The 15,068-nt window shown below is 36.5% G+C and overlaps 1 protein-coding gene across 1 annotated transcript in view; it reads left to right on the top strand.

Moving 5' to 3' along the window:
* Positions 1-11,162, top strand: part of LOC107679546 (cAMP-dependent protein kinase type II-alpha regulatory subunit-like) — a 26,991-nt gene extending 15,829 nt beyond the window's left edge. Inside the window, exons 2-10 of the mRNA XM_016475125.1 lie at positions 4,034-4,069; positions 4,963-5,099; positions 6,567-6,673; positions 7,619-7,772; positions 8,105-8,206; positions 8,376-8,450; positions 9,394-9,459; positions 9,803-9,941; positions 10,027-11,162. Coding sequence (XP_016330611.1) covers positions 4,034-4,069; positions 4,963-5,099; positions 6,567-6,673; positions 7,619-7,772; positions 8,105-8,206; positions 8,376-8,450; positions 9,394-9,459; positions 9,803-9,941; positions 10,027-10,151 — 941 coding nt within the window. The 3' untranslated portion in view covers positions 10,152-11,162. The remainder of the gene's footprint in view (positions 1-4,033; positions 4,070-4,962; positions 5,100-6,566; positions 6,674-7,618; positions 7,773-8,104; positions 8,207-8,375; positions 8,451-9,393; positions 9,460-9,802; positions 9,942-10,026) is intronic.
* Positions 11,163-15,068: the final 3,906 nt, after the last annotated feature.

Below are 15,068 nucleotides of genomic sequence, written 5' to 3' on the forward strand. Positions count from 1 at the left end.
GTACGAGGATGTGTGCACATACACGCATAAGGAAAGAGAGAGCGCGAGTGTCACACAAACACGGTCTCTCCGTACAACAGTTTGTTTTTTGTTTTTTAAATATCGTGATTTTGAACAGATGTAAACAATGGCAGGAGGCTTAAAAGTATAGACGTGATACCAGCTAAATTTAATTATTGTACTAAATCGCAGAAAAGTAGGCTACAGTACGTACTTTAGACTGCTATTCCTCACTCTGTGAAGTAACGTGAGGGAGGAAACTAGTTGATGTTAGATAGTTAATTAGCCATGTTATCTGCCTCGGTAGCAAGCCAAATAGTAGGCGGGTGGGTCTCTGTCTTGATCGGGGGTGAAAGAGGGAGAAATGAAGATGACACAGATATATAGTTTATGTTCGACCTGGAAGTATTTATTTAGCGATCGGAGCTAAAACGTCATCTGTACAGAACACTGTTGTGTACGGAACATGGTTAGTCTACGTTACCCGAAAAATTCCCATACGACAGACTTCGTCTTTTTCGACGGGGGAAAAAGTTCCAGGGATTCATCTCCTTCGGCCATCCCACACACAGGTGACTCTCACTGACTGCTCGCACCAACCGGAGGGGCCGACGGGAGGGGTCGTGTGACTCGTTGCGCTCTTCGCTGCACACAACTGAGGGAGTCCTGCACTTTACGTCTTTGACGACATGTAAAAAAAACTGCGCATACCGCAGGAACGGTATAACGGGAAATTTGAGTGGTTTTGAAACCGTGACTTTTCCTAACCGTGGTATACCTTGAAACCGGTTATCGTCCCATGTCTAGAGGGTAGCATCTTCTGTTTCAAGTTTTTGTATTACATCACACAGTAGTGTGTGAATTCATGCCAGCATTGATAAAGCACAACTCCCTCACACCTTCAGCACTCATTGCCGGCTCTGAGACACTTGCATGTTATTTCTCCTGCTCTTTTTCTAGCAAAAATTCACTCATTACTAAATGAAAACTTAAAGTGAAGACCTGATTATTTCAGGAGCCTTATCACAAGTCCATTGTTTTTGAATTTTGGTGCTACTTCTGCTATATTTTCACACTTAAAACAATAATTTGGTATTCCTCTTGTACCATTGTCCTCTTTTATGCTAAGAAATAAGTCACCTGGCAGTTCTCTCTCAAGTGGTTCCACTGCTGCCAGCATTAAGTCGGAGTATGATTCAGTGGGCTATATAACACTTTTAATTGTCAGGAAATTACTTGTCTTTAAAAGTTTTGGTTCAATATACTTGCCTGTTGATCAAAAAATAGCCTTAAACCTATACACTTTTAAAAAAAAATTTTTTTATTTAGTAACTTTAAGGAGGGGGTACTCCTTTTTGCAACACAACATTTTATCACTTTAATAAGAAAATCTTATTTTGCTGAATAATTTTGGCATTCTTCTTTGGTAATTGATCAAGCAGACTTGCTGAAATATATCTCTAAAAAACCATAACATGTCTTCTAAGTAAAGAGTAATTGCTGAATTTGTTAAGTTTTAGAGGGGGTGTACTCATTTATGATGTGCACTGTATATGTGAATGTTATAATACATGTATTAAAATTGAAATTATTATCATTATTATTGTCTTACATAACAGTAAAATTACAACACTAACATTTATGATTGTTTATGGAGTTATTGCTTTTTCTCAACTTTTATTTTGGCAGAAACGCGCAGGAAGACAACAGCATATTTATAAATGAGTCTCATTACGAATAAGTCGCACGTATCGCATTGTAAAAAAAAAAATCATAAAAATGTGACTGAGCAACTGAGTACACTGTTACAGCGCAGATTTCCCTCGCGGTTTGGACTTTGAACCCTGGCTAACGAGCAGATAGCACTGCGAGTTCATGCAGCGCTGTCAGAATGCAATGCGTGCGTGTATTAGAAAACATGACGTTCTGCAGTTTATTTACTAATTGTTTAAGGCCATTTCGCGATTTCAATTATCATACAGTAACCAGCAACAATCACCCCTTCCTCTTCTCATCGAAGACATGCGATGCAGTACTAAACAGTCTCTCGCTGTCGGTGCTTGTAATGATTTTTGCATCTTTCTTGGACAGTTTTAAATGCTTCCACACTGCTGACATGTTTGTTGCATTGCGCCTCTCACTCTATGCTGGTTGCTATTTGATCGCATCACGTCATTGTTCGGTACAGTTTATTAGGTCTTTTTCGCTTATTCGGCCGAATAATTTTGGTTACCGAACATTCGGTGCATCCCTATCCCTAATCTCTGTTGATCCCTGGTATTGTAGATGTCATTCATGCTTTCTCACTCCAAGTAACCTTCTGGCCGCTAATAAGGGGTTAAATTCATAGTCACAGGCACTACCTTATAAGGGCTAAAGGGAAAGAGAAGGAGAAATGGAGTGCTGTAGAAAGATAGTTTTTAGAGAGTGAAGGAAAAGGGGGACATTGAGACATCAGCTGGAAGGGGAGAGAGAGAAAATACAGCCGGCTCTGTAGCATAGTGGGATTTTGATTTTGTTATCCAAACCTCCTAAAACCCCTTACAAGCACAACACACTGCCACAAACAAAGTGTTTTGCTGAGTTATAAACTGGGGTGCTTGAATTTTTATGGTAATGTTACATTGTGTAGTCTGTTTTGTGCTTTTGCAAATGTGTATGAGTTAGCCATTGAACAGTTCATTTGAGATTGTAGTATTCACTGTTAAGTATGCCCAAATTTTGTGGGCTCAGACATGTACCAACTGCTTTGTCAACGTATAACCCACATTGTTTTCAAATATGTTGTGCTGAATTTTGAGTATTGTGTAAAATATTTGCATTATAAAATATTTGTAATACCATGAAGTAAATAGTAAATACTAATGTATGTTATTGATTTATTTTTATGTTTATATAATATATTTGTTTTTAAAAAAAAAAAACGTTTTTTTTTAAAAAGGTAAATATAAAATAAATGTAAAAATAACTGTTAATAATGTCATGTACACTACTACTTAAAAGTTGGGGTGAGTTTTTTTTTTTTATGAAGTTAGAGGGGTCATATGATGCGATTTCACGTTTTCCTTTCTCTTTGGAGTGTTACAAGCTCTTGGTTGCTCTCACCCATTTTCTTTCCCTTTTCTTCCTTCCTGTGTCACTCTGTCTGTGCTTCTTTCTCTTTTTTTCCCCTCTCTCTGTGGTTGCCAAGAGAGAGTGAGTGGGTGTGTATTTGGGGGGGATAGTTGTTATAGAGATGAGGAAGTCTTCCTTGTATTTTGTTGTCATGGCAACTTTGGCCACTTGATATCCCCTACACGTGAAGTTGAAGCACCCCATCTCACGATACTTCTCGCGCTCATGCACACACACATTTCTTTGAGTGCTCACACAACACATCCATGTATTACACCGCCTTGTCTGGACAACACACACACACACACACACACACACACACAGTGTTAAGTAATTTGCGAAGAGGTGTAAATCTGAAAGCTTATGTGTGAATAGGCACAATTCAATGGCATTTAACATGAGCATGTATCCCATGCATTACAAAATGTGCGTATTGTGTTGCAGGTTAATTACTGTAAGAATGTGCTCAAACATGATGATGTGTTTGGACTTTGAAAATCTATTTGTGTACTGTAGAGGTGTTGGTTATGAGCAGAACTTCTTAAGACACTAAAAGGGAGTGTGTATGTGAGAAAGATTATTGCTAGTTTTACACCAAAGAGTTAATGGACTGATGGATTGTAACAGCGCCATGAGAGAGGAGGAGGAGCAGTTGTGTGCAAACCTGCAGGGCTCCTGAGAGTCGTGCTAGTGCACTCAGCTGTGATCGTACACGCATAATTGCAATCTCCTGAAACTGGTACAGCCTGTAGGACAGGCCTTTGACTGACCTAACCAAATTTTTAACACACCCACACGGTTACTGAAGGGCACATGTGAGATTTGGAGACTGAATTTGATTGTTAACATTGTCTGTGAGTATGCAGCTCTCAGAATTTGAACCATCATTAACTCTCTCTGTCGTTCTTTCTCTCCACAGCTCCTCCCCCCAGCAGATTTAACCGGAGAGTGTCGGGTGAGTTCTGTTTGACGTCATTGCACTAATCATGTGGTTTAAAATGTGTGTGTGTGTGAGTGTCAGATAAGTGCTCTGCCTTTCCGTCATTTCCTCTCGTGTTTGTTTTATAGTAATTACGTCGCCAGTATGCCCAATCATTCTCCTCCTTTCAATTGTGTTCCAGTAAAAAAATAACTTCTTTAAACATATACATTCCTTTAATGTGGGATTTTTAGTGTCCCACGTCATCATATGAAGGAATCTACATATGCTGTCTGTAAAGACATGTTTAACTCATTGAGAAGAATAACCTTTTTCAAAAGTGAACATCCTGTCTATAGTTTATAGTTAAAATATTTATTAAAAAAAAAAATTGTGCTGCTTAATATTTTTGTAAAAACTGTGATACGTTGTATTTCAGGATTCTTGAAGAATAGAAAGTTCAAAAGAACAGCATTTATTTAAAAAAAAAAAAAAGGTATCTTTTGTAGCACTGTAAATGCCTTTGCTGTCGCTTTTTATCAATTTAATGCCTCCTCTCTGTATAAAAGTATTTGTATTACTGACCCTATACCGTAAGTGTATTTAACAAATAAATAAAGTAAAATGAATAAATAGATTTTTTTCTTCTTCCCTGCAAAGTATGTAGGCTTGCCATTATTTTCTTTTAAAGCGGGTTTTTTTTATTGTAAAAAGCCAATTTTTTAATATCATGCAAAATACAACAAAATGTTTTATTATACCATGCTTTCTATTTTCTTTGAACAATATAAATATGTACCATCATATTTTGGAGTAATTTAAAGTCATTAGAGTCATTTAAAAGTTTGAAAACCTGTTCAAGAGTTTTTGATTCACGTCAATGTGGCTTTGTTTGTGACTGTCAAGTAAATAGTAATTTATTTTCATAGTGTGTGCGGAGGCCTTTAACCCTGATGATGATGAGGAAGATTCTGAGCCGAGAGTTGTCCATCCAAAAACAGACGAGCAGCGTTGTAGATTACAGGAGGCCTGCAAGGACATTCTGCTGTTCAAGGCTCTTGATCAGGTACGCAGATATGAGGGCTGTAAAACTGTAAATAGACATCATCCAGGTTGTATCACTCCTGGACTCTGTGCAGGCCAGTCAGTCAGGTTTGGTTTGCATGTGTGACTGATCACACGTGCCTTACTTAACCTGCCATTGTTGGTTCATCATGTTAGAGGAACATATTGTTTATTTAACACATTGTTACTTGAACTGATTTGCATTGTTTATTTTCTGCTGATGTCATATAGCACGTCTAAGTTGTGCTATATTTGGTTGCATAAACTGTTTAGACTAGTCTTAAAGGGGTCATATGATGCTGCTAAAAAGAACATTATTTTGTGTATTTGGTGTAATGAACGTCTTTTTTTTTTTTTTCTTCAAGACTGGTCATAACTTTTATTATGCCACAGTCGACCGCTTCCGCTCCTTCCGTAAAGCAGCGGAAGTAAGCAGCGCTGTTTTATCATACTAGATACATCTGAATGTTCTGTTATAATGCTACTCTGTGCGGTCGTCACCTGTCTAATAAAATGCATAGCATATTAAAGCGTCTTTGGTGTTTCCATGTTTTCTACAAAACAAAACCGGAAATCGAGGGTGTATGACGTCATTGGCAGGCAACACAATGACACTATAGTCACGGTCCATGTCACTAGTTAAAATTGCTTATTTCTCCGGATTTAAACATTCTTCGAAACATTTGGGATAATGTAGTCAGCAAAATATATAACACTGGATATTTTAATTAAAACATCTTATATATTGTGCCTTTAAAATCATTACATATTACATGATGTTATGATAGCAATATTTATATATAATAATAATTATATTCTGGTTGGCTTGTCACCAGCAAATAACAAATCAATTAGTGATGTTGACTAGGCTTATGTTTTAGCTGTGGTGCTTTCAATGGAGTGAATTAAAAGATGCAACTTAGCAGATAGAAGATTTAACATGCTAAAAGTCATGGTAACCATCAATGTGCTAAAACCTGTTTTGAGAATTTAAGTTTTTAAATTCTCCCCGTTCAAAACTTCTGTAATTCACAATCCACAACCATAAATATCAAGAAAATGACTCTGGTAGTTTTGTGAAATAAGTTAAATATTTGACCTGTTTTTTATGTCTATCAAAGGACTGTTCTCACATTCATTCTACACTCTTTTTGAAATGTCAGTCTGTTCACATGCATGTGAATATCAATGCGTGTATTGCATTGCGTGTAGCTGTTTTGTTTTTTTCCCTCATCTTCATTCAGATGAAATGAGTCTTGAGTTTTTAAGATGGCGTGTCAAGATTAAAAAATAGTTGAAACCACTCTGTTCCATTCTGCTGCACTCTGTTTAGCGGTGAACCCTAAGAAATGTGCCTGCTTTTTAAAAATATGTAGTTTTGCATATCCCTACAGCGGATGCTAAATATGTACTGTATGATCCAGAAACGCATTTCCTTCATCAGACTTTTTGTCTCTCTCTGGTACAGGAGCAGTTTTCAGAGGTGCTGGACGCCATGTTTGAGGTTCTTGTGCAGCCACAAGAGCACGTTATTGATCAGGGAGATGATGGAGATAACTTTTATGTAATCGAGAGGTATATATATTTAAAAACTGTTTTATATGTTCTGCCGGTCTGTCTGTGATACTCTTGTACAGCAGGGCTGGTTAATGTTAGTTTAACAGTTTTGCATATGTCATGATTTGGGTCACCTATTTTGAAAATGTATTAATCTATCAGTTGTTTCCTGATTAAGATTTGTAAAAAAAATCCAATTTTTTTAGTCCCAGCATTTCTTGTAAAAAGTGTGCATATTTTGGCCAATGCTCTTTTTCTAACAATAAATGCATTTACTGCTACTGGATGCTTTATGTTTCTTTATAAAATATATTTTTACTTACACTACATACTGTATGCACATGTAATTGCATTACATATGTTTCAATTAAAAGCTACATTTGATGTCCAGTAACTATTATTGTTTTGATTAAAACAATAATCAGTGGCTTGTTGTTGGGAGAGTTTGTTTTTCAAATTGGCAACATTATTTTGAATTTATAACACCTGCAGATTTTAATTAAACAGTAGTATTATGTTAATCTTACATTATATCAGTAATATAATATCCTATGTCCAGATGAAAAGCACCTCTCAAATGCATGGAGCTGTGCTTCACCTGGCAACCTGACCAATGCAAAACTATATATGGTTGTAACCTATGAATTGGGCTTTTTTCACTACTGCAAAGTGGTGAATGTTTATTGTGCACAGACCCAATTATTTGATATTGCCATTCAGTTATTTGCTTTAGTGATTTTATTGATTATAGCAGCCCTAATCATGATGTGACTCAATTTGGATTCATTAAAGGAACTGTGAGGTTTCTGGAAGCAATTTATGTGAATTCCTATTCATTGTTTATCACAAACCATAATAATATTCCTAATATTAAATGTCAATACCTATAGGTCAGTATATCAGAATAGTAACAATATAATCACCACCACAGACCTAACTGAATATGTTTTTGTCCATTTGCAGGGGTGTGTATGATATCATGGTACAGAAGGATGGTGTGGGCTGCTGTGTGGGTCAGTATGATAATAAGGGCAGTTTCGGAGAACTGGCCCTCATGTACAACACTCCACGTGCTGCAACCATCATTGCCAAGGAAGAGGGAGCCCTCTGGGGACTGGTGAGTGTGTGAGAGAGCAAGTGAGCTGACGAAGTGCTCTGTAACAGCACCGCCTTGTGGACATGTAGCAGTGGTGTGAAAAAGTGTTGGCCCCCTTCCTGATTTCTTATTTTTTTGCATGTTTGTCACACTTTAATGTTCATGCAAAAAAATAAGAAATCAGGAAGGGGGCCAACACTTTTTCACACCACTGTAGTTAAAACACTGAATGACTTCAGCTTCACTTTCACAGAACAGCAATTTGACTTTCATTGTACTTGCAACAAATATGAAGACTGCAAGTAAGTGTGTCATAAGAATAATTTCAGATACTAACGGAATGTCTGTTTCAGGATCGGGCAACGTTCCGTAGACTCATAGTGAAGAACAATGCGAAGAAGAGAAGGATGTACGAAACCTTCATTGAGTCTGTCCCACTGCTCAAATCACTAGAGGTGAGAAAATGATTGAACATTTATTCTGTTGCCAAACGTTTTTAGTGGTTCTGTGGAAGAGTATCAGGCAACATTGAAGAAAATCTTTAGGATGAGGAGAGGAACACGGTTGCATTATTAGACTGCTGATGAAATAATCAAATACTTACCCCATCTTTCTATTTCATAGATATCTGAAAGGATGAAGATTGTTGATGTGCTGGGTGTAAAATCATTTCAGGATGGAGAGCGTATTATTATGCAGGTGAGCTTTACAGTTGTCACAAAAAGTAGGAAATGAAAGTGTATGAATGTCATTGGATGACAACAATAAACTTCATTTACTTCAAAGACTACACCTTTCAAACAAAACAGTTCGTCAAAATATTTTTTTATGGTTTTAAAGATAAAATAATAGATTTGGTATTCAAAATTAAGACAAAGTATTGTGACACTGTCTGGTTGTCAATGGAACATGTTCAAAGTTATTATGATAACCTCCATCTTTTGTTACTCTTCTAGAACACCTGTGTCATAATTAAAAATTAATAACTCATTTAAATTTCATACAGTACACTCACATAAGGTTATATATGGACATAGAAAATGTCTGAATCATTTAGAACAAATGTGAATGATTGTTTATATTGTCACTAAATGTACATTATCCCCCAGCCCTAAACTATTAAATGTAGACTTATTATTAGGGCTGCACGATAAATCGCATGCGATATTTAACGCGCCCGTGCAGCCCTACTTATTATGAATATTAAAATTATGATTTTCTGTAAAGCTGTTTTGTAACAAAACAAAAAAGTGCTTTACAAAATTGAAATGATTTCATACATCCACTAAAAAGCACCAGTAATTAAAAGTATTTTGAAAAATGCCATACACTTTGCATATTGTTATCTAATGCCACTGTACATTTACCTCTATACATACAGTGGTGTGAAAAACTGTTGGCCCCCTTCCTGATTTCTTATTTGTTTGCCACATTCATTTAGTTGGAGTCAGTGGATGATGCCATTGAGAATCTTGATATCCTCTCACACACTTGAGCAGCTACAGCATGTCTGAAAGAACCAACAGACACACAGCAGGTGTAATTATAGCATTGTAATAATAGAGCAGTACTGAAGATCAGGACTCTTGACTGATGCTATTGTATCATTAATCATTACTATTATGGGCGGCTCTATCACCAGGGCGATATGGCTGATTGCTTCTACACTGTGGAGTCTGGAGAGGTGAAGATTATGATGAAGAGTAAAGTAAGTTCCTTTATCTTTCTTTTTCCCTGTCTTTCATTGTGTAAGAATTATACCTTTTAAACTCCTTTAATGTGCTAAAAAAAAAGGTTCAGATGTTCCTTTTCAGATCTTCATTTTTTATTAAATTAAATACTTTCTGTCCTAGATTAAAATGCAGAGACAGCCATTCATAGACTGTTTTTCCTCAAAAATTTGAGAATCGTAAATAGAGTTTTACTTAACCAGTAGCTTATGTTTGGCATCCAGTTATTTTTGCAGTTCTACTTAACTATTGTAGTGGTCTTTCTGACTGTTCAATTTTTTTTTTATTTCCCCCCACTGTAATGCCAAAATGTAATTTTAGACAAAAGCAGACAGACAGGATAACGCTGAGGTGGAGATTGCTCGCTGCAGTAAAGGGCAGTATTTCGGAGAACTTGCTCTCGTCACTAATAAACCACGTGCTGCCTCAGCCTATGCTGTAGGGGACGTCAAATGCTTGGGTAAGTATCTCTGAGTCCATCTAACTTAATTTTTTGCATTGAAATAAAATGTGTGCCGTATGTTCCAACAATGTTTGTGTTTCAGTGATTGACATACAAGCCTTCGAGCGTTTGCTGGGGCCCTGCAAGGAGATCATGAAGAGGAATATTGCCCACTATGAGGAGCAGCTGGTGGCTCTGTTTGGATCCAGTGTGGACCTGAGGGACTGAGACAGACTGGCCGTGCCTTACGTACATACACACACACTATACAACATGACACATATGTTATACACTCCCAAAACATTTTGTAGGCACGCATTCCTTTTTATGTGCACTCATTCTTCAGCCAACACACTCACACTTTCAAATCATACCTCACAAACACACACACACCTGATGTCATTGCGTCAGCTGCTCAGTACGAAATAGAAACATTACCAGCTCAACTTCTGTGACCCTGAATCAACCACAGCCTGGAGAGGACATACGCGCACACACACTCACACATTCACTTACACCAAAAATTCCCAGCCAAGGACCCATCCTTTCTCATGGTTACTTGCAGTCACAACATAGAATAGAGAAAAAGAGACAAGATAAAAGAATTTATGTTTCAACAAGAAAAAAAGTTATCTTTCAATAAAAAAAATGCAAAAAAGCGCAAAAATTAAACGTTTTAGAGCATTTTATGATAATGCAAAGCTTTGATAAACTTGTTTAAATATGACCTGTTTCCTTTCCCTGCTGTTGGTGCATAAAAGTTTTTGGTGGTATCCACAGTGACCGATTTTTCTCAGTTAAACTCCACATGTTGTATTTGATTAATGTATTATTATTATCATTATCATTATTATTATTTTTGTTGAAGGTTGATTCCCTGTTACACCGCCCCCTAATTGGAGGATGCGAGGCCGAATCTAGTGCGGAATTTTCCTTTTAGTCTTTCTGAATGAGTCGTCCTGAAAAATAAATAAAGCAGACATTTTGGTAACCTGCTGGGACTCTTATGTTGCGAATGTTTGTGTGTGTGATGGAAGGTGCGGTCTGTAATTAAAGGAACAGTGCCATTTAAATGTCAGGAATCAGTTTTGTGTTTGTAATCTTTTGATACGAGTGTTTTGGAATGGAGTGTTATTTTTTTTCTTTAGGGAATTAGTTGGTTGTTAGTTGGTTAACATCTCTGAGGGTTGGCTAGTTTCAGCATTTACAGATTGTACTTTTAATAAACTTTGGATAAATCAGGGTGTCTGCTTTTATTTGGGGATATTTTTTCTTTGGGGAGAGGGTGGGGTATACAGTAGTGTTCAAAATGCATTTAATGCCTGACAAAATTGGTCATTTGCCAGGCATCTTGGATATTTTTGGATACACTTTCCTTTATTGCATTTGGGGGGGAACATTATATTATTGCTTTCAAGTAAACAGTTAAGTTTTTCCATTTTGATTTAATAATTCATGCATCATTGTTGTTCCCTCCTAGACTGACTAAAGCTAAAGTCCACATCACTCTACTGACACCATAGCCTGTGAGACATGTGAAAGATAAAGAAACATCCAACTAGACAGGAAAAAGACTAAAGTAGTGTAAAATAATCTTTGCAATCCTGACCACTGGTATCATTTGGTTATCAAAATTAGTTCTGAGATTCTTCTAAAGGTTTGAGAAGTCCACTCTCAGTGGTAGCATTGACGCCATGTGGTAGTTGTTATATTAAATGGGGAAAAAATGTTGAAGGAAATGTGCCTTCATTATCATTTACTATTCCCTACAATTACAATTACAATTAGTAAAATATTAAATTGCATTTTGTGTTTTTTTTTTTAACTTTTGAAACCATGACTCAAAATTCACTTGTCACAATTCATTTTGAATTTCTCGATTACATTTGCTAATATGTTCTCAAACACTGATTTAGCAATCCTTCTGAACCATTGTCCTAATTTGTGCAAAGAAATGCATCTCCTGAAAATATTTTTTAAAGTTGTTTAATTGTTTTCAGCATTAAGAATGATTAAATGGCTTATATACAACATATGTAATAAAATCGGAATGTTTTGGTTCAACATACCTGTTGATCAGAAATTGCCTTAACATTTTTTGTAGTTTTGTAACTTTTTGAGAAAACATTTTATCACATTTATATAAAAATATTATCGTCCTAATTAATATTGACATGCTTTTTTGGTAATTGATCAACCTTGCTGGAACATTATATGTACAGGGAACCCTAATATGTCTTCTATGTAAAGATAAACGACTGAATTTGTTAAGTTTAAGATGGGGTGTACTTATTTATGCTGTGTACAGTATATTAAATGTCACAGCTTGCTAAAGTCACACAACAAGGCACTGCTAAATTATACAATTTCTAAAACCTTTGGAACAAATGTAGGTATTTTCAGAACGTATCAGCTTGTCTGAGGACGATTTATTTGTTCTGTGTGTGATATTTTTAATTGTTAGCTTATGTAAGTCTTTGAATTTTACATCACATCTTACTGTTTTTCAGCATCTCACACCATGAGTCTGAAGTTTTTAAATCAGGACAACAACACAAGAATCATGTAGTTTCAACACAGTTTACATTTAATGCACAGCATTTTGTAAACCATTTAACTGGTTTACAGTATTGTGGCATAATGTGTTGTTTATTTTGAATGTGTTTGATTTCTGTCATAAAGTTTATAGCAGGTGTTAATAGTGATTAACAAGCATTAATTGTGAAGGGCGGGGTCGGATGGGGATACACACATATCTTATATGCAGAATGCATATAGGATAATATATATACAGTGGAGAACAAAATTAGAAAACAACCTACAATTTCCTTAAATGTTAATGTCCCTTTTAAGTCCTATTTGAAGTTATCCTAACTGGAGTAGAAGGGCAGTTTTTAAGCATATTTCATAAATTATTTATATTCTGAAGCACGATATAAAAAACTTAAATGAGAGAATTATTAGAGAAAATTCTATTAAACTCAAAATTAGAGAACAGTTACAGATACCTCCAAGTTATTGGTGTTAATCTGGCACCTGGTGCTAATTTCCTTAATTTTATAATAAACCCTATTTAACTGGCAGCATTCCTCTAATTTTCACAGAGATTGCAAGGAAGGCCGCTCTAAGGTGACTGAAACCCTGCGACAGGAGGTTGTCCAGAAGGATGATGCTTTCAGCCATTGCAAGAGAAGCTGATCATTCCGAATCTGTGATTTCTAGAAAATTGCAGGTTTACAATGACACTAATTCATTCAAGTTCCCCAAAAAGGCTGGCCGTCCACGTAAGACAAATAAATGAGAAGACAGGATAATGCGGAGACTCTCGATGGAGAATTGGTTCAACACTGCAGCTGGAATTGCTTGCCAGTTCAGTGCTGAACAGGGTACGGATCTGTCTCGGCTTGTTTAAGAGAAGTCAGACTGAAAGTGCACTCTGCAGTGATGAAGCCTCTCATCAGCAGAAAGAATCAAAAGGCTAGGCTTACCTTTGCTGAGGAGCATGTTGTGTGGAGAGAGAGGAGAACTGGTCCAAAGTTCACTTTAGTGATGAGAGCAAGTTTAATTTATTTGGGTCCAATGGAAAACATTTTCTTCAAACTGGGGAAAGACTGAACCCCGAGTGCGTAAAGAAGTCAGTGAAAGCTGGAGGAGGAAGTGTCATGGTTTGGAGGATGTTTTCTGCAGCAGCAGTCGGGCCTCTTATACAGATACAGATGTTTATCAGGACCTCCTTTAGCAACATGCAGTTCCTTCCCTGCAGCATCTCCCAATCAGCCTGCAGTTTTCATGCAAGGCAATGACCCCTTCACACTGCAAAATGGGTAAAGCTGTTCCTTGAAGCTAAGAACATTGAAATAATGGAATGGCGGGCCCAGAGTCCTGATCTAAACCCAACTGAAAATCTTCGACAAAGTTATGGCTAAGAAACCCACTACAGTTACCGAGCTATGGAAGAGACTGGAAGAAGAATGGACCAAGGGCCTCTACACTTCCTAATAATTTCTAACAGCTGTAACCAGGCCCGGACTGGCCATCGGGAGCACCGGGAGAATTCCCGGTCCCGCCCGCTGTCCGTTTTTTTATTTTATTTTATTTTTTTAGCTATTATTATTATTAATATTTTATAGTCATGCCTTCTCAAGGTACCAAAATGATAATTTCCGATTTTTTCATTCGATAATAAATCGATAATAAATCATAAATCGGTTAGCTTTGACTGGCAGCGCTGCGCTATACGAATCAGCTCACGTGTGTTCCGCGCTTCCGTCAAACGGTTCCTAACAGAACCGATGCGCGGGACTCGATGAAAGAGAGAAAGCGGCCAGAAGCAGCAGTGAAATGTAGCAACATAACTAACCTGTTCAGGGCTTCAAGTGCAGGTCAGTTTCATCTGTAAATACGCTAGATAGTTTTGTCTTTTATTAACGTAGTTGAGTATTAAACTGCTAGTATCTGTTAGGCTATCAGTAGCATCTCATTATGATCATCATTCAGAATACTGTGCTAAAGGATATCAATATCGATTGTAAAGTTACATTAAACAATTTAGCAGAGATAGATATTCACGTGGATTTATTGTACAGGGAGGGAGGGAGCTAGAGCAGACAGCAACACAAAAATAATGAGTAACAGGCTCACAGCCTAATAATTCAATAGTGTATTAGACTTTTTCAACAAATATATTGTACTAATTTTGACATTTAGGCACTTTAGAAATTGTGTTTTAATACACTACCAGTCAAAAGGTTTTGATCAGTAAGATTTTTAAATGTTTTTTGAAGTTTCTTCTGCTCACCAAGCCTTCATTTATTTGATCCAAAATACAGCAAAAACATTAATACTGTGAAATATTAGTATTAAAATGTAATTTATTTCTGTGATTTCAAAGCTGAATTTTCAGCATCATTACTCCAGTCTTCAGTGTCGCATGATCCTTCAGAAATCATTCTAATATTCTGATTTTTTTGCTAAAAAACATTATTATTATTATTATGTTGAAAACAGTTTTCAGGTTTCTTTGATGAATAGAAAGTTCAGAAGAACAGCATTTATCTGAAATAGAAATCTTTTGTAACATTATAAATGTCTTTATTAATAATTTTTGATCAATTTAAAGCATCCTTGCTTAAAAAAAATTATACT

Source organism: Sinocyclocheilus anshuiensis, unplaced genomic scaffold, assembly GCF_001515605.1.
Source record: "Sinocyclocheilus anshuiensis isolate Anshui unplaced genomic scaffold, SAMN03320099.WGS_v1.1 scaffold13, whole genome shotgun sequence".
NCBI lineage: Eukaryota > Metazoa > Chordata > Actinopteri > Cypriniformes > Cyprinidae > Sinocyclocheilus > Sinocyclocheilus anshuiensis.